The following is a 23997-nucleotide window of genomic DNA, read 5'->3' as shown; positions in this document are numbered from 1 at the left end:
CAGTACTGACCCTCCAACACTGCAGCACTCCCTCAGTACTGACCCTCCGACAGTAGGGCACTCACTCAGTACTGACCCTCCGACAGTGCGATGCTCCCTCAGTACTGACCCTCCGACACTGCAGCACTCCCTCAGTATTGACACTACAACAGTGCGGCGCTCCCTCAGTACTGACCCTCCGACAGAGCAGCACTCCCTCAGTACTGACCCTCCGACAGTGCGGCACTTCCTCAGTATTGACACTACAACAGTGCAGCACTCCCTCAGTACTGACCCTCCAACACTGCAGCACTCCCTCAGTACTGACCCTCCGACAGTGCAGCACTCCCTCAGTACTGACCCTCCGACAGTGCAGCACTCCCTCAGTACTGACCCTCCGACAGAGCAGTGCTCCCTCAGTATTGACCCTCCAACAGTGCAGCACACCCGCATTACTGACCCTCCAACACTGCAGCACTCCCTCAGTACTGACCCTCCGATAGTGCAGCACTCCCTCAGTACTGACCCTCCGACAGAGCAGTGCTCCCTCAGTATTGACCCTCCAACAGTGCAGCACCCCCGCAGTACTGACCCTCCAACACTGCAGCACTCCCACAGTACTGACCCTCCAACAGTGCAGCACTCCCGCAGTACTGACCCTCCAACACTGCAGCACTCCCTCAGTACTGACCCTCCGATAGTGCAGCACTCCCTCAGTACTGACCCTCCGACAGAGCAGTGCTCCCTCAGTATTGACCCTCCAACACTGCAGCACTCCCTCAGTACTCACCCTCCGACAGAGCAGTGCTCCCACAGTACTGACCCTCCGACAGTGCAGCACTCCCACAGTACTGACCCTCCAACACTGCAGCACTCCCTCAGTACTGACCCTCCGATAGTGCGGCACTCCCTCAGTACTGACCCTCCGACAGTACAGTACTGACCCTCCGACAGTGCAGCACCCTCAGTACTCACCCTCCGACAGAGCAGCACTCCCTCAGTACTGACCCTCCAACACTGCAGCACTCCCACAGTACTGACCCTCCGACAGTGCAGCACTCCCTCAGTACTGACCCTCCGACAGTGCAGCACTCCCACAGTACTGACCCTCCGACAGTGCAGCACTCCCTCAGTACTGACCCTCCGACAGAGCAGTGCTCCCACAGTACTGACCCTCCGACAGTGCAGCACTCCCTCAGTACTGACCCTCCGACAGAGCAGTGCTCCCACAGTACTGACCCTCTGAAAGTGCAGCACTCCCTCAGTACTGACCCTCCGACAGAGCAGTGCTCCCACAGTACTGACCCTCTGAAAGTGCAGCACTCCCACAGTACTGACCCTCTGAAAGTGCAGCACTCCCTCAGTACTGACCCTCCGACAGTGCAGCACTCCCTCAGTACTGACCCATCAGGTCATGAAAACACGTGAAACATGACTGACTGTAAACCAACCAGCAGGTTTATTTTACAAATAACGTGAACAAAAGAGGGGAACATGTACAGTGAGTTCTAAACTATTTCATAACACCCTTCATAGCATAAAAATAATAAAGTCATCATACTGCCCTGGTCGCTGGCCAAATCCACTTTTGTACCAGTGGTTTCTGCGACTGTGGTCAGCATTTAGTTGAATGACCGAGCGTGTGGCCTCTCTGTTGCTGATCTCACCATACACAACCATAGCTCCTAGACTTGCTCCGTTGGCTGCTTAGCTGAACAGGGAGGCCGAAGGGTGGACCATCGATCCCTTCCCTTTCTCCCTGTGCCCATGATTGGCCAGTTGGGCCGCCACTCAAAGCGGATCGTGTTCCTCCCACATCCCCAGCAGCCATCCCAGGACACCTGGTGTGGATGTGCAAATGCCCCATTGTCTCACACTGATACAAGCAGCCGTGTCCAGGATCAAGCCCCTCTCCCTTCGGGAGAGATTGTTAACATAACAAGTCGCCCTGATTTCCCCTCTGTCCAGAGAGAGAGAGAAATGGTGTGTAATTCTGCACCATTCCGGAAATAATCCAAATCATAGTGGAAAAAATTGTGAAATACCCCAACACACAAGAGCCACTCTGAAGCAGTAAGGGGGGGGGGGGGGGGTAATTGCCACATGACTCACTGCATGATCTTTGCTCTGTAACGAACCCGGGGTAACCCCTGACCCAAGGTTCTTTGATTTCCCCCCAGCTGCATTGTCACAGCAACAACTTTTGGCAGGTCAGAACAGTGTGGCGATGTCGGGTCTTTATTCTTTGCCACTTTAAAAAAAAATGACTGGGTCATTCATCGCGTCACTATTTGTAGGATCCTGTCCTGTACAAAATCACAACCACATTTTCCCCACTGACTGCACCTCAAATGTTATCCATTGGCTGCTAAGTGCTCCAGGATGTCCCGAGTTTGGCAAAGTCATTGTACCTCACAGCTGACAGACTGGGTCAAATCCCATCACCAACGATCTCCACCCCTCACTCTAGTTCCATCCTTTATATGGCTTGCTACTGTCACATCCCAACGATTCCAGTGATTGAACCAAAGCTAGTCAAAAAGACTCCAGGTCTTTTTAAAATGAGAAGGCAGGCCAGTGCCATTTCAGGCCTGTCTCCAGGTAGTTTTATCCTGACGGGGCCCCTTTATATTACTATGCAGTGCATCTCTGTGTCGAACTGTCTCAAGGGGCAGCCATTGGTGAAGTAATCAGCATCGTCATGAGGTCAGGCTGGGTTTTTCTCTGTGTCGAGTCCTACACATCTTTGAAATGTTGATGCAGGCAGATTTGGAGACAAGCCAGGGGCATCCTGGACTCTTTCTACTGTGCCCTGAAGCCAGTGATTGGAGGGCTAAAACACAGAGCAATATTCTGATGTCCTGACCACAAGAGGCCCCATTTACTTCTCAAAAGTCTGCTATCACTTCCAAGAAATGCAGGACTAAACCCCAAGACCATCAGTGCCCCTACGCTGATTGCCTCAGACAGCGGGGGGTGCGGGGGGAAGAGGAGGGTTGTCAACAATTCACATTAACAGTGGGTGACTCAGTTCACAATAACTGGAATGGACTCGTCATTGTTTTAAAATGGTTTGTGTCAATAGTTCAAGTATCCTACAAACTAGTTTTGTGCCAGCCTCCATGTAATTGATGTACTTGTAAATAAATCCGACTATTTGTCTTAATCGGAAGACTACGGCACAACTTTGAGCCAATGGGAGTCAGGTCTTCTCGGCTACAAAGTATGGTGTAGAAAGGGTGAATGGTGCATCCAGCCAGGTGCTTTACATCACACCACGACTAAAGGAGCAAGCTTCAGTTTATCAGGAGACACGGTTCTGCTTATGCACCGGGAGGAAGCACCAGATTGCAAAGGCCAATCACCGACACTCTGGTGAGGTTCCTCCCGGGCCGTGAGGCTAACGGTCAGTGCTGGCCAAGGCGTTCTCCTCTCCATGCTCCTCCTGGTGCTTCTCCAACCTGGACATGGTCTTGAAGCTCTTCCCACAGTCTGAGCAGATGAAGAGCTCCGCCACCTCCTGATATTCCCCGTCCAATGGGTCAGAATTCTGGGCCTCACCCTCAGCCTCGCCCTCAGCCTGGTCTGAGCTGCTCAGCTGGAGGTGCCCCACCTCCAACACACTGCAACAGAGAACAGAGCTGGATTAGCACCAGAAGTCAGCCACACACCTCATCAGCCGATCATCAGTGTTAAAGCCTCCTGGGTTCAAGCCCCCAGTCCACGCCGCCACTCCCAGTGCCACCCGTGTCTCGCATTATGTCCTCTCTCACAATGTCTCCCATCCCACAACTTGTCTCCCTTCTGTGTCCATCCATCCTCTGTCCCAACCTCACACTCCTTCCCCCATGCTTCGCCACTTCCCCCATCCCTCACCCCCCAGCTCCTCTCCTCATTGAGTGTCACCCTCCCCCCACATTGATCTCCTTCCTCCAGTCAGTCCGATGTTCGCTCCACCCTCTGACCCCCCAGCGCCCCAACCGCGGCCTCACCTGGCATCGTCCCCTGTGTGGAGGACCACGGGCCTCCCGGATCGGGCCCCAGCTCCATAAACCACGTAGCGGTACTTCTTCTCCTTGGTGTGGGTGCGCTGGTGCCGGCGCAGGATGGAGGACTGGCTGAAGTCCTTGAAACAGATGGGGCAGTGGAAGGGCTTCTCGCCAGTGTGGGTGCGCTGGTGAGTGGCCAAGTTGGAAAGACGGCTGAAGTCCCGCCCGCAGGTCTGGCAGCGGAAGGGCTTCTCACCAGTGTGGGTTAGCTGGTGCTTGACCAGGTTAGAGGGCTGGCTGAACTCCTTGCCACAGGTCTGGCACTGGAACGGGCGTTCACCAGTGTGAGTGCGCTCATGCCGCACCAGGTTCGACTTGTGGTTGAAGTCTTTGTCGCAGGTGGTGCATTTGAAGGGCCTCTCACCCGTGTGCACCCGCAAGTGCCTCTCGAAGTGGCAGGAGTGCTCGAAGGTCTTGCCACAGTCCGAGCAGATGAAGCCCCGCTGGTCGGGTCGGCAACGTCTCCGGACCCCCCCTCTCCCGCCCTGGGGTCGGAATATCGCCCGGATCCCCGTCGGCAGCATCTTCTTTTGCCGAGGCCCCGGCTCCTGCTGCTGCTCCTCCTCCATCGGCCTCTCCTGGAACAGACGGACCAGATATTCACCAAAATATTCAGATTCTATTACCAGTCAGCCCATAAAAACCACACTAAATCCCACATACAGACCATGACACCCCACACACAGACCATAATATCCAGATTATACCCCACACAGAGCATAATATCCATATTACACACCACACACAGAGCATAATATCCAGAGTGCACCCCACAAACGCAGACCATAATATCCAATTACATCCCACACAGACCATAATATCCAGATTACACCTCACACAGACCATAATATCCAGAGTACACCCAAAAACAGAGGCCATAATATCCACATTACACCCCAAACACAGACCATAATATCCAGATTACACCCCACACACAGACCATAATATCCAGATTACACCTCACACTCAGACCATAATATCCAGATTACACCCCACACACAGACCATAATATGCAGATTACACCTCACACAGACCATAAAGTCCAGATTACATCCTACGCAGACCATAATATCCAGATTACACACCAGACACACACAGAAAATAATATCCAGATTACACCCTATACACAGACCATAATATCCAGATGACACCCTACACATAGACCATAATATCCAGAATAGACGTCACACAGACCATAATATCCAGATTACACCACACACACAGACCATAATATCCAGATTACACCTCACACAGACCATAATATCCACATTACAACCAAAAACAGAGGCCATAATATCCACATTACACCCCAAACACAGACCATAATATCCAAATTACACCCCACACACAGACCATAATTTCCAGATTACACCTCACACTCAGACCATAATATCCAGATTACACCCAAAAACAGAGGCCATAATATCCACATTACACCCACAAACGCAGACCATAATATCCAATTACATCCCACACACAGACCATAATATCCAGATTACGCCTCACACAGACCATAATATCCAGAGTACACCCAAAAACAGAGGCCATAATATCCACATTACACCCCAAACACAGACCATAATTTCCGGATTACACCTCACACTCAGACCATAATATGCAGATTACACCTCACACAGACCATAACATCCAGATTACAACCCACACACACAGAACATAATATCCAGGTTACACCCCACATACAGACCATAATATCCAGATTACGCCTCACACAGACCATAATTTCCAGATTCAAATCAACACACAGACCATAATATCCAGATTAAACCCCACACCCAGACCATTATATCCAGATTACACCCAAAAACAGAGACCATAATATCCACATTACACCCAAACACAGACCATAATATCCAGATTACACCTCACACACAGACCATAATATCCAGATTACAACTCACACAGACCATAATATCCAGATTACATCCCACACACAGACCATAATATGCAGATTACACCTCACACAGACCATAATATCCAGATTACATCCGACACACACAGACCATAATATCCAGATTACATCCCATATGCACAGGCCATAATATCCAAATTACACCCCACACACACAATGACCATAATATCCAGATTACACCCCTCACACAGAGACCATAATATCCAGATTATAACTCACACAGACCATAATATCCAGATTACACCCAAAAACAGAGACAATATCCACATTCCACCCCAAACACAGACGATAATATCCAGATTACACCCCACGCACAGATCAAAGCATCCAGATTACACACCAGACACAGACCATAATATCCAGATTACACCTCACACACAGTCCATAATATCCAGATTTCATCTCACACTCAGACCATAATATCAACATTATACCCCACACAGACCATAATATCCATATTACACCCCACACACAGAGCATAATATCCAGAGTACACCCCACAAACACAGAGCATAATATCCAGAGTACACCCCACAAACACAGACCATAATATCCAATTACATCCCACACACAGACCATAATATCCAGATTACACCTCACAGACCATAATATCCAGAGTACACCCAAAAACAGAGGCCATAATATCCACATTACACCCCAAACACAGACCATAATATCCAGATTACACCCCACACACAGACCATAATTTCCAGATTACACCTCACACACAGACCATAATATCCAGATTACACCTCACACTCAGACCATAATATCCAGATTACACCCCACACACAGACCATAATATGCAGATTACACCTCACACAGACCATAACATCCAGATTACAACCCACACACACAGCACATAATATCCAGATTACACCCCACACACAGACCATAATATCCAGATTACACCTCGCACTCACACCATAATATCCAGATTACACCCCACACACAGACCATAATATGCAGATTACACCTCACACAGACCATAATATCCAGATTACATCCTGCACACACAGACCATAATATCCAGATTACAACTCACACAGACCATAATATCCAGATTACACCCTATACACAGTCCATAATATCCAGATTACTCCTCACACAGACCATAATTTCCAGATTCCAAACAACACACAGACCATAATATCCAGATTACACCCCACACCCAGACCATTATATCCAGATTACACACAAAAACAAAGACCATAATATCCACATTACACCCAAACACAGACCATAATATCCAGATTACACCTCACACACAGACCATAATATCCAGATTACAACTCACACAGACCATAATATCCAGATTACACCCCACACACAGACCATAATATGCAGATTACAACTCACACAGACCATATTATCCAGATTACATCCCACACACACAGACCATAATATCCAGATTACAGCCCATATACACAGACCATAATATCCAAATTACACCCCACACACACATAGACCATAATATCCAGATTACACCCCACACAGAGACCATGATATCCAGATTACAACTCACACAGACCATAATATCCAGATTACACCCTATACACAGTCCATAATATCCAGACTACACCTCACACAGACCATAATTTCATGATTCCAAACAACACACAGACCATAATATCCAGATTACACCCCAAACACAAACCATAGTATCCAGATTACACCCCAAACACAGACCATAATATCCAGATTACACCGCACACATAGACCATAATTTCCAGATTACACCTCACACAGACAATAATATCAAGATGACACCTCACACACAGACCATAATATCCAGATTACACATCACACACAGACCATAATATCCAGATTCCACCTCACACAGACCATAAAGTTCAGATTACATCCTACGCAGACCATAATATCCAGATTACACACCAGACACACACAGAAAATAATATCCAGATTACACCCTATTCACAGACCATAATATCCAGATGACACCCTACACATAGACCATAATATCCAGAATAGACGTCACACAGACCATAATATCCAGATTCCACCACACACACAGACCATAATATCCAGATTACACCTCACACAGACCATAATATCCAGATTACACCCAAAAACAGAGGCCATAATAGCCACATTACACCCCAAACAGAGACCATAATATCCAGATTACACCCCACACACAGACCATAATTTCCAGATTACCCCTCACACACAGACCATAACATCCAGAGTACACCTCACACTCAGACCATAATATCCAGATTACACCCCACACACAGACCATAATATGCAGATTACACCTCACACAGACCATAACATCCAGATTACAACCCACACACACAGAACATAATATCCAGATTACACCCCACACACAGACCATAATATCCAGATTACACCTCGCACTCACACCATAATATGCAGATTACACCTCACACAGACCATAATATCCAGATTACATCCTACACACAGACCATAATATCCAGATTACAACTCACACAGACCATAATATGCAGATTACACCCAATACACAGTCCATAATATCCAGATTACACCTCACACAGACCATAATTTCCAGATTCCAAACAACACACAGACCATAATATCCAGATTACACCCCACACCCAGACCATTATATCCAGATTACAACCAAAAACAGAGACCATAATATCCACATTACACCCAAACACAGACCATAATATCCAGATTACAACTCACACAGACCATAATACCCATATTACAGCTCACACTCAGACCATAATTTCCAGATTACACCTCACACAGACCATAACATCCAGATTACAACACACACACACAGAACATAATATCCAGATTACACCCCACACACAGACCATAATATCCAGATTACACCTCGCACCCACACCATAATATCCAGATTACACCTCACACAGACCATAATATCCAGATTACATCCTACACACACAGACCATAATATCCAGATTACAACTCACACAGACCATAATTTCCAGATTCCAAACAACACACAGACCATAATATCCAGATTACACCCCACACCCAGACCATTATATCCAGATTACACCCAAAAAGAGACCATAATATCCACATTACACCCAAACACAGACCATAATATCCATATTACACCTCACACACAGACCATAATATCCAGATTACAACTCACACAGACCATAATATCCAGATTACATCCCACACACACGGACCATAATATCCAGATTACATCCGACACACACAGACCATAATATCCAGATTACACCCCAAACACAAACCATAGTATCCAGATTACACCCCAAACACAGACCATAATATCCAGATTACACCGCACACATAGACCATAATTTCCAGATTACACCTCACACAGACAATAATATCAAGATGACACCTCACACACAGACCATAATATCCAGATTACACATCACACACAGACCATAATATCCAGATTACACCTCACACAGACCATAAAGTTCAGATTACATCCTACGCAGACCATAATATCCAGATTACACACCAGACACACACAGAAAATAATATCCAGATTACACCCTATTCACAGACCATAATATCCAGATGACACCCTACACATAGACCATAATATCCAGAATAGACGTCACACAGACCATAATATCCAGATTCCACCACACACACAGACCATAATATCCAGATTACACCTCACACAGACCATAATATCCAGATTACACCCAAATACAGAGGCCATAATAGCCACATTACACCCCAAACAGAGACCATAATATCCAGATTACACCCCACACACAGACCATAATTTCCAGATTACCCCTCACACTCAGACCATAACATCCAGAGTACACCTCACACTCAGACCATAATATCCAGATTACACCCCACACACAGACCATAATATGCAGATTACACCTCACACAGACCATAACATCCAGATTACAACCCACACACACAGAACATAATATCCAGATTACACCCCACACACAGACCATAATATCCAGATTACACCTCGCACTCACACCATAATATGCAGATTACACCTCACACAGACCATAATATCCAGATTACATCCTACACACAGACCATAATATCCAGATTACAACTCACACAGACCATAATATGCAGATTACACCCAATACACAGTCCATAATATCCAGATTACACCTCACACAGACCATAATTTCCAGATTCCAAACAACACACAGACCATAATATCCAGATTACACCCCACACCCAGACCATTATATCCAGATTACAACCAAAAACAGAGACCATAATATCCACATTACACCCAAACACAGACCATAATATCCAGATTACAACTCACACAGACCATAATACCCATATTACAGCTCACACTCAGACCATAATTTCCAGATTACACCTCACACAGACCATAACATCCAGATTACAACACACACACACAGAACATAATATCCAGATTACACCCCACACACAGACCATAATATCCAGATTACACCTCGCACCCACACCATAATATCCAGATTACACCTCACACAGACCATAATATCCAGATTACATCCTACACACACAGACCATAATATCCAGATTACAACTCACACAGACCATAATTTCCAGATTCCAAACAACACACAGACCATAATATCCAGATTACACCCCACACCCAGACCATTATATCCAGATTACACCCAAAAAGAGACCATAATATCCACATTACACCCAAACACAGACCATAATATCCATATTACACCTCACACACAGACCATAATATCCAGATTACAACTCACACAGACCATAATATCCAGATTACACCTCACACAGACCATAACATCCAGATTACAACACACACACACAGAACATAATATCCAGATTACACCCCACACACAGACCATAATATCCAGATTACACCTCGCACCCACACCATAATATCCAGATTACACCTCACACAGACCATAATATCCAGATTACATCCTACACACACAGACCATAATATCCAGATTACAACTCACACAGACCATAATTTCCAGATTCCAAACAACACACAGACCATAATATCCAGATTACACCCCACACCCAGACCATTATATCCAGATTACACCCAAAAAGAGACCATAATATCCACATTACACCCAAACACAGACCATAATATCCATATTACACCTCACACACAGACCATAATATCCAGATTACAACTCACACAGACCATAATATCCAGATTACATCCCACACACACGGACCATAATATCCAGATTACATCCGACACACACAGACCATAATATCCAGATTACATCCCATATACACAGGCCATAATATCCAAATTACACCCCACACACACATAGACCATAATATCCAGATTACACCCCACACACAGAGACCATAATATCCAGATTATAACTCACACAGACCATAATATCCAGATTACACCCCACACCCAGACCATTATATCCAGATTATACCCAAAAACAGAGACCATAATATCCACATTACACCCAAACACAGACCATAATATCCAGATTACACCTCACACACAGACCATAAAATCCAGATTACAACTCACACAGACCATAATATCCAGATTACACCCCACACACAGACCATAATATGCAGATTACACCTCACACAGACCATAATATCCAGATTACATCCCACACACACGGACCATAATATCCAGATTATAACTCACACAGACCATAATATCCAGATTACACCCCACACACAGACCATTATATCCAGATTACACCCAAAAACAGAGACCATAATATCCACATTACACCCCAAACACAGACCATAATATCCAGATTACACCCCACGCACAGATCAAAGCATCCAGATTACACACCAGACACAGACCATAATATCCAGATTACACCCTATACACAGACCATAATATCCAGATTTCACCCTACAGACCATAATATCAACATGACACCCCACACACAGACCATAATATCCAGATTATACCCCACACAGACCATAATATCCATATTACACCCCACACACAGAGCATAATATCCAGAGTACATCCCACAAACACAGACCATAATATCCAATTACATCCCACACACAGACCATAATATCCAGATTACACCTCACACAGACCATGATATCCAGAGTACACCCAAAAACATAGGCCATAATATCCACATTACACCCCACACAGACCATAATTTCCAGATTACACCTCACACAGAGACCACAATATCCAGATTACACCTCACACTCAGACCATAATATCCAGATTACACCCCACACACAGACCATAATATGCAGATTACAACCCACACACACAGAACATAATATCCAGATTACACCGCACACACAGACCATAATATCCAGATTACACCTCGCACTCAGACCATAATATCTAGATTACACCCCACACAGACCATAATATCCAGATTACATCCTACACACACAGACCATAATATCCAGATTACAACTCACACAGACCATAATTTCCAGATTCCAAACAACACACAGACCATAATATCCAGATTACACCCCACACCCAGACCATTATATCCAGATTACACCCAAAAAGAGACCATAATATCCACATTACACCCAAACACAGACCATAATATCCATATTACACCTCACACACAGACCATAATATCCAGATTACAACTCACACAGACCATAATATCCAGATTACATCCCACACACACGGACCATAATATCCAGATTACATCCGACACACACAGACCATAATATCCAGATTACATCCCATATACACAGGCCATAATATCCAAATTACACCCCACACACACATAGACCATAATATCCAGATTACACCCCACACACAGAGACCATAATATCCAGATTATAACTCACACAGACCATAATATCCAGATTACACCCCACACCCAGACCATTATATCCAGATTATACCCAAAAACAGAGACCATAATATCCACATTACACCCAAACACAGACCATAATATCCAGATTACACCTCACACACAGACCATAAAATCCAGATTACAACTCACACAGACCATAATATCCAGATTACACCCCACACACAGACCATAATATGCAGATTACACCTCACACAGACCATAATATCCAGATTACATCCCACACACACGGACCATAATATCCAGATTATAACTCACACAGACCATAATATCCAGATTACACCCCACACACAGACCATTATATCCAGATTACACCCAAAAACAGAGACCATAATATCCACATTACACCCCAAACACAGACCATAATATCCAGATTACACCCCACGCACAGATCAAAGCATCCAGATTACACACCAGACACAGACCATAATATCCAGATTACACCCTATACACAGACCATAATATCCAGATTTCACCCTACAGACCATAATATCAACATGACACCCCACACACAGACCATAATATCCAGATTATACCCCACACAGACCATAATATCCATATTACACCCCACACACAGAGCATAATATCCAGAGTACATCCCACAAACACAGACCATAATATCCAATTACATCCCACACACAGACCATAATATCCAGATTACACCTCACACAGACCATTATATCCAGAGTACACCCAAAAACATAGGCCATAATATCCACATTACACCCCACACAGACCATAATTTCCAGATTACACCTCACACAGAGACCACAATATCCAGATTACACCTCACACTCAGACCATAATATCCAGATTACACCCCACACACAGACCATAATATGCAGATTACAACCCACACACACAGAACATAATATCCAGATTACACCGCACACACAGACCATAATATCCAGATTACACCTCGCACTCAGACCATAATATCTAGATTACACCCCACACAGACCATAATTTCCAGATTACACCTCACACAGACCATAATATCCAGATTACATCCTACACACACAGACCATAATATCCAGATTACAACTCACACAGACCATAATATCCAGATTACACCCTATACACAGTCCATAATATCCGGATTACACCTCACACAGACCATAATTTCCAGATTACACCCAAAAACAGAGACCATAATATCCACATTACACCCAAAAACAGAGGCCATAATATCCACATTACACCCCAAACACAGACCATACTATCAGATTACACCCCACACACAGACCATAATATCCAGATTACACCCCACACACAGACCATTATATCCAGATTACACCCAAAAACAGAGACTATAATATCCACATTTCACCCCAAAGACAAACCATAGTATCCAGATTACACCCCAAACACAGACCATAATTTCCAGATTACACCTCACAGACAATAATATCAAGATTACACATCACACACAGACCATAATATCCAGATTACACCTCACACAGACCATAAAGTCCAGATTACATCCTACACAGACCATAATATCCAGATTACACACCACACACACAGAAAATAATATCCAGATTGCACCCTATACACAGACCATAATATCGAGATGACACCCTACACATAGACCATAATATCCAGAATAGACGTCACACAGACCATAATATCCAGATTACACCTCACACACAGACCATAATATCCAGATTACACCTCACACAGACCATAATATCCAGATTACACCCAAAAACAGAGGCCATAATATCCACATTACACCCCAAACACCGACCATAATATCCAGATTACACCCCACACACAGACCATAATTTCCAGATTACACCTCACACACAGACCATAATATCCAGATTACACCTCACACTCAGACCATAATATCCAGATTACACCCCACACACAGACCATAATATGCAGATTAAACCTCACACAGACCATAACATCCAGATTACAACCCACACACACAGAACATAACATCCAGATTACACCCCACACAGAGACCATAATATCCAGATTACACCTCGCACTCACACCATAATATCCAGATTACACCCCACACACAGACCATAATATGCAGATTACACCTCACACAGACCATAATATCCAGATTACATCCTGCACACAGACCATAATATCCATATTACAACTCACACAGACCATAATATCCAGATTACACCCTATAAACAGTCCATAATATCCAGATTACTCCTCACACAGACCATAATATGCAGATTACACCTCACACAGACCATAATATCCAGATTACATCCCACACACACGGACCATAATATCCAGATTACATCCGACACACACAGACCATAATATCCAGATTACATCCCACACACACAGACCATAACATCCAGATTACAACCCACACACACATACCATAATATCCATATTACACCTTGCACTCACACCATAATATATAGATTACACCCCACACACAGACCATAATATGCAGATTACACCTCACACAGACCATAATATCCAGATTACATCCTAGACACACAGACCCTAATATCCAGATTACAACTCACACAGACCATAATATCCAGATTACACCCTATACACAGTCCATAATATACAGATTACACCTCACACAGACCATAATTTCCAGATTCCAAACAACACAGACCATAATATCCAGATTACACCTCACACAGACCATAATATCCAATTACATCCTACACACACAGACCATAATATCCAGATTACAACTCACACAGACCATAATATCCAGATTACACCCTTTACACAGTCCATAATATCCAGATTACAACTCACACAGACCATAATATCCAGATTACACCCTATACACAGTCCATAATATCCAGATTACACCTCACACAGACCTTAATTTCCAGATTCCAAACAACACAGACCATAATATCCAGATTACACCTCACACAGACCATAATATCCAATTACATCCAACACACACAGACCATAATATCCAGATTACAACTCACACAGACCATAATATCCAGATTACACCCTTTACACAGTCCAGAATATCCAGATTACAACTCACACAGACCATAATATCCAGATTACACCCTATTCACAGTCCATAATATCCAGATTACACCTCACACAGACCTTAATTTCCAGATTCCAAACAACACACAGACCATAATATCCAGATTACACTCCACACCCAGACCATTATATCCAGATTACACCCAAAAACAGAGACCATAATATCCACATTACACCCAAACACAGACCATAATATCCAGATTACAACTCACACACAGACCATAATATCCAGATTACAACTCACACAGACCATAATATCCAGATTACACCCCACACACAGACCATAATATGCAGATTACACCTCACACAGACCATAATATCCAGACTACACCCCACACACACGGACCATAATATCCAGATTACATCCCATATACACAGGCCATAATATCCAAATTACACCCCACACACACACAGACCATAATATCCAGATTACACCCCACAAACAGACCATTATATCCAGATTACACCCAAAAACAGAGACCATAATATCCACATTACACCCCAAACACAGACCATAATATCCGGTTTACACCCCACGCACAGGTAAAAGTATCCAGATTACACACCAGACACAGACCATAACATCCTGATTTCACCCTACAGACCATAATATCCAGACTACATCCTACACACACAGACCATAATATGCAGATTACACCTCACACAGACCATAATATGTAGATTACACCTCACACAGACCATAATATCCAGATTACATCCCACACACACGGACCATAATATCCAGATTACATCCGACACACACAGACCATAATATCCAGATTACATCCCACACACACAGACCATAACATCCAGATTACAACCCACACACACAGAACATAATATCCAGATTGCACCCCACACACAGACCATAATATCCAGATTACACCTTGCACTCACACCATAATATCCAGATTACACCCCACACACAGACCATAATATGCAGATTACACCTCACACAGACCATAATATCCAGATTACATCCTACACACACAGACCATAATATCCAGATTACAACTCACACAGACCATAATATCCAGATTACACCCTATACACAGTCCATAATATACAGATTACACCTCACACAGACCATAATTTCCAGATTCCAAACAACACAGACCATAATATCCAGATTACACCTCACACAGACCATAATATCCAGATTACATCCCACACACACAGACCATAATATCCAGATTACAACTCACACAGACCATAATATCCAGATTACATCCTACACACACAGACCATAATATCCAGATTACAACTCACACAGACCATAATATCCAGATTACACCACACACACAGACCATAATATGCAGATTACATCCCACACACACGGACCATAATATCCAGATTACATCCGACACACACAGACCATAATATCCAGATTACATCCCACACACACAGACCATAACATCCAGCTTACAACCCACACACACAGAACATAATATCCAGATTACACCCCACACACAGACCATAATATCCAGATTACACCTTGCACTCACACCATAATATCCAGATTACACCCCACACACAGACCATAATATGCAGATTACACCTCACACAGACCATAATATCCAGATTACATCCGACACACACAGACCATAATATCCAGATTACAACTCACACAGACCATAATATCCAGATTACACCCTATACACAGTCCATAATATACAGATTACACCTCACACAGACCATAATTTCCAGATTCCAAACAACACAGACCATAATATCCAGATTACACCTCACACAGACCATAATATCCAGATTACATCCTACACACACAGACCATAATATCCAGATTACAACTCACACAGACCATAATATCCAGATTACATCCTACACACACAGACCATAATATCCAGATTACAACTTACACAGACCATAATATCCAGATTACACCACACACACAGACCATAATATGCAGATTACACCCCACACACAGACCATAATTTCCAGATTACACCTCACACACAGACCATAATATGCAGATTAAACCTCACACAGACCATAACATCCAGATTACAACCCACACACACAGAACATAACATCCAGATTACACCCCACACAGAGACCATAATATCCAGATTACACCTCGCACTCACACCATAATATCCAGATGACACCCCACACACAGACCATAATATGCAGATTACACCTCACACAGACCATAATATCCAGATTACATCCTAGACACACAGACCCTAATATCCAGATTACAACTCACACAGACCATAATATCCAGATTACACCCTATACACAGTCCATAATATACAGATTACACCTCACACAGACCATAATTTCCAGATTCCAAACAACACAGACCATAATATCCAGATTACACCTCACACAGACCATAATATCCAATTACATCCTACACACACAGACCATAATATCCAGATTACAACTCACACAGACCATAATATCCAGATTACACCCTTTACACAGTCCATAATATCCAGATTACAACTCACACAGACCATAATATCCAGATTACACCCTATACACAGTCCATAATATCCAGATTACACCTCACACAGACCTTAATTTCCAGATTCCAAACAACACAGACCATAATATCCAGATTACACCTCACACAGACCATAATATCCAATTACATCCAACACACACAGACCATAATATCCAGATTACAACTCACACAGACCATAATATCCAGATTACACCCTTTACACAGTCCAGAATATCCAGATTACAACTCACACAGACCATAATATCCAGATTACACCCTATTCACAGTCCATAATATCCAGATTACACCTCACACAGACCTTAATTTCCAGATTCCAAACAACACACAGACCATAATATCCAGATTACACCCCACACCCAGACCATTATATCCAGATTACACCCAAAAACAGAGACCATAATATCCAGATTACAACTCACACAGACCATAATATCCAGATTACACCCCACACACAGACCATAATATGCAGATTACACCTCACACAGACCATAATATCCAGACTACACCCCACACACACGGACCATAATATCCAGATTACATCCCATATACACAGGCCATAATATCCAAATTACACCCCACACACACACAGACCATAATATCCAGATTACACCCCACAAACAGACCATTATATCCAGATTACACCCAAAAACAGAGACCATAATATCCACATTACACCCCAAACACAGACCATAATATCCGGTTTACACCCCACGCACAGGTAAAAGTATCCAGATTACACACCAGACACAGACCATAACATCCTGATTTCACCCTACAGACCATAATATCCAGACTACATCCTACACACACAGACCATAATATGCAGATTACACCTCACACAGACCATAATATGTAGATTACACCTCACACAGACCATAATATCCAGATTACATCCCACACACACGGACCATAATATCCAGATTACATCCGACACACACAGACCATAATATCCAGATTACATCCCACACACACAGACCATAACATCCAGATTACAACCCACACACACAGAACATAATATCCAGATTGCACCCCACACACAGACCATAATATCCAGATTACACCTTGCACTCACACCATAATATCCAGATTACACCCCACACACAGACCATAATATGCAGATTACACCTCACACAGACCATAATATCCAGATTACATCCTACACACACAGACCATAATATCCAGATTACAACTCACACAGACCATAATATCCAGATTACACCCTATACACAGTCCATAATATACAGATTACACCTCACACAGACCATAATTTCCAGATTCCAAACAACACAGACCATAATATCCAGATTACACCTCACACAGACCATAATATCCAGATTACATCCCACACACACAGACCATAATATCCAGATTACAACTCACACAGACCATAATATCCAGATTACATCCTACACACACAGACCATAATATCCAGATTACAACTCACACAGACTATAATATCCAGATTACACCACACACACAGACCATAATATGCAGATTACATCCCACACACACGGACCATAATATCCAGATTACATCCGACACACACAGACCATAATATCCAGATTACATCCCACACACACAGACCATAACATCCAGATTACAACCCACACACACAGAACATAATATCCAGATTACACCCCACACACAGACCATAATATCCAGATTACACCTTGCACTCACACCATAATATCCAGATTACACCCCACACACAGACCATAATATGCAGATTACACCTCACACAGACCATAATATCCAGATTACATCCGACACACACAGACCATAATATCCAGATTACAACTCACACAGACCATAATATCCAGATTACACCCTATACACAGTCCATAATATACAGATTACACCTCACACAGACCATAATTTCCAGATTCCAAACAACACAGACCATAATATCCAGATTACACCTCACACAGACCATAATATCCAGATTACATCCTACACACACAGACCATAATATCCAGATTACAACTCACACAGACCATAATATCCAGATTACATCCTACACACACAGACCATAATATCCAGATTACAACTTACACAGACCATAATATCCAGATTACACCACACACACAGACCATAATATGCAGATTACACCCCACACACAGACCATAATTTCCAGATTACACCTCACACACAGACCATAATATGCAGATTAAACCTCACACAGACCATAACATCCAGATTACAACCCACACACACAGAACATAGCATCCAGATTACACCCCACACAGAGACCATAATATCCAGATTACACCTCGCACTCACACCATAATATCCAGATGACACCCCACACACAGACCATAATATGCAGATTACACCTCACACAGACCATAATATCCAGATTACATCCTGCACACACAGACCATAATATCCATATTACAACTCACACAGACCATAATATCCAGATTACACCCTATACACAGTCCATAATATCCAGATTACTCCTCACACAGACCATAATATGCAGAATACACCTCACACAGACCATAATATCCAGATTACATCCCACACACACGGACCATAATATCCAGATTACATCCGACACACACAGACCATAATATCCAGATTACATCCCACACACACAGACCATAACATCCAGATTACAACCCACACACACAGACCATAATATCCAGATTACACCTTGCACTCACACCATAATATCCAGATTACACCCCACACACAGACCATAATATGCAGATTACACCTCACACAGACCATAATATCCAGATTACATCCTAGACACACAGACCCTAATATCCAGATTACAACTCACACAGACCATAATATCCAGATTACACCCTATGCACAGTCCATAATATACAGATTACACCTCACACAGACCATAATTTCCAGATTCCAAACAACACAGACCATAATATCCAGATTACACCTCACACAGACCATAATATCCAATTACATCCTACACACACAGACCATAATATCCAGATTACAACTCACACAGACCATAATATCCAGATTACACCCTTTACACAGTCCATAATATCCAGATTACAACTCACACAGACCATAATATCCAGATTACACCCCACACAGACCTTAATTTCCAGATTCCAAACAACACACAGACCATAATATCCAGATTACACCCCACACCCAGACCATTATATCCAGATTATACCCAAAAACAGAGACCATAATATCCACATTACACCCAAACACAGACCATAATATCCAGATTACAACTCACACACAGACCATAATATCCAGATTACAACTCACACAGACCATAATATCCAGATTACACCCCACACACAGACCATAATATGCAGATTACACCTCACACAGACCATAATATCCAGACTACACCCCACACACACGGACCATAATATCCAGATTACATCCCATATACACAGGCCATAATATCCAAATTACACCCCACACACACATAGACCATAATATCCAGATTACACCCCACACACAGAGACCATCATATCCAGTTTATAACTCACACAGACGATAATATCCAGATTACACCCCACAAACAGACCATTATATCCAGATTACACCCAAAAACAGAGACCATAATATCCACATTACACCCCAAACACAGACCATAATATCCAGTTTACACCCCACGCACAGGTAAAAGTATCCAGATTACACACCAGACACAGACCATAATATCCAGATTTCACCCTACAGACCATAATATCCAGACTACATCCTACACACACAGACCATAATATGCAGATTACACCTCACACAGACCATAATTTGCATATTACACCTCACACAGACCATAATATCCAGATTACATCCCACACACACGGACCATAATATCCAGATTACATCCGACACACACAGACCATAATATCCAGATTACATCCCACACACACAGACCATAACATCCAGATTACAACCCATACACACAGAACATAATATCCAGATTACACCCCACACACAGACCATAATATCCAGATTACACCTTGCACTCACACCATAATATCCAGATTACACCCCACACACAGACCATAATATGCAGATTACACCTCACACAGACCATAATATGCAGATTACACCTCACACAGACCATAATATCCAGATTACATCCTACACACACAGACCACAATATCCAGATTACAACTCACACAGACCATAATATCCAGATTACACCCTATACACAGTCCATAATATACAGATTACACCTCACACAGACCACAATTTCCAGATTACAACCCATACACACAGAACATAATATCCAGATTACACCCCACACACAGACCATAATATCCAGATTACACCTTGCACTCACACCATAATATCCAGATTACACCCCACACACAGACCATAATATGCAGATTACACCTCACACAGACCATAATATGCAGATTACACCTCACACAGACCATAATATCCAGATTACATCCTACACACACAGACCACAATATCCAGATTACAACTCACACAGACCATAATATCCAGATTACACCCTATACACAGTCCATAATATACAGATTACACCTCACACAGACCATAATTTCCAGATTCCAAACAACACAGACCATAATATCCAGATTACACCTCACACAGACCATAATATCCAGATTACATCCTACACACACAGACCATAATATCCAGATTACAACTCACACAGACCATAATATCCAGATTACACCCTATACACAGTCCATAATATCCAGATTACACCTCACACAGACCTTAAATTCCAGATTCCAAACAACACACAGACCATAATATCCAGATTACACCCCACACCCAGACCATTATATCCAGATTATACCCAAAAACAGAGACCATAATATCCACATTACACCCAAACACAGACCATAATATCCAGATTACACCTCACACACAGACCATAAAATCCAGATTACAACTCACACAGAGCATAATATCCAGATTACACCCCACACACAGACCATAATATGCAGATTACACCTCACACAGACCATAATATCCAGACTACATCCCACACACACGGACCATAATATCCAGATTACATCCCATATACACAGGCCATAATATCCAAATTACACCCCACACACACATAGACCATAATATCCAGATTACACCTCACACACAGAGACCATCATATCCAGTTTATAACTCACACAGACCATAATATCCAGATTACACCCCACAAACAGACCATTATATCCAGATTACACCCCAAACACAGACCATAATATCCAGTTTACACCCCACGCACCGATAAAAGTATCCAGATTACACACCAGACACAGACCATAATATCCAGATTTCACCCTGCAGACCATAATATCCAGACTACATCCTGCACACACAGACCATAATATCCAGATTACAACTCATACAGACCATAATATCCAGATTACACCCTATACACAGTCCATAATATACAGATTACACCTCACACAGACCATAATTTCCAGATTCCAAACAACACAGACCATAATATCCAGATTACACCTCACACAGACCATAATATCCAGATTACAACTCACACAGACCATAATATCCAGATTACACCCTTTACACAGTCCATAATATCCAGATTACGCCCCACACAGACCATAATTTCCAGATTCCAAACAACACACAGACCATAATATCCAGATTACACCCCACACCCAGACCATAATATCCACATTACACCCAAACACAAACCATAATATCCAGATTACACCACATACACAGACTATAATATCCAGATCACAACTCACACAGACCAGAATATCCAGATTACATCACACACACAGACCATAA

General features: G+C 43.0%; 1 protein-coding gene across 1 annotated transcript in view; it reads right to left on the bottom strand.

The window, feature by feature from the left end:
* Nucleotides 1-1415: 1415 nt before the first annotated feature.
* LOC137356254 (zinc finger protein ZFP2-like) overlaps nt 1416-23997 on the bottom strand; it is a 255410-nt gene continuing 232828 nt past the window's right edge. The window contains exons 2-3 of the mRNA XM_068022127.1: nt 3972-4342; nt 1416-3602 (exon numbers count right to left, since the gene is read on the bottom strand). Coding sequence (XP_067878228.1) covers nt 3380-3602; nt 3972-4342 — 594 coding nt within the window. The 3' untranslated portion in view covers nt 1416-3379. The remainder of the gene's footprint in view (nt 3603-3971; nt 4343-23997) is intronic.

This window comes from Heterodontus francisci, chromosome 45, assembly GCF_036365525.1.
Source record: "Heterodontus francisci isolate sHetFra1 chromosome 45, sHetFra1.hap1, whole genome shotgun sequence".
NCBI lineage: Eukaryota > Metazoa > Chordata > Chondrichthyes > Heterodontiformes > Heterodontidae > Heterodontus > Heterodontus francisci.
The sequence above is the reverse complement of the archived record's forward strand: the minus strand, read 5'-3'. Positions and strand labels throughout refer to the sequence as shown.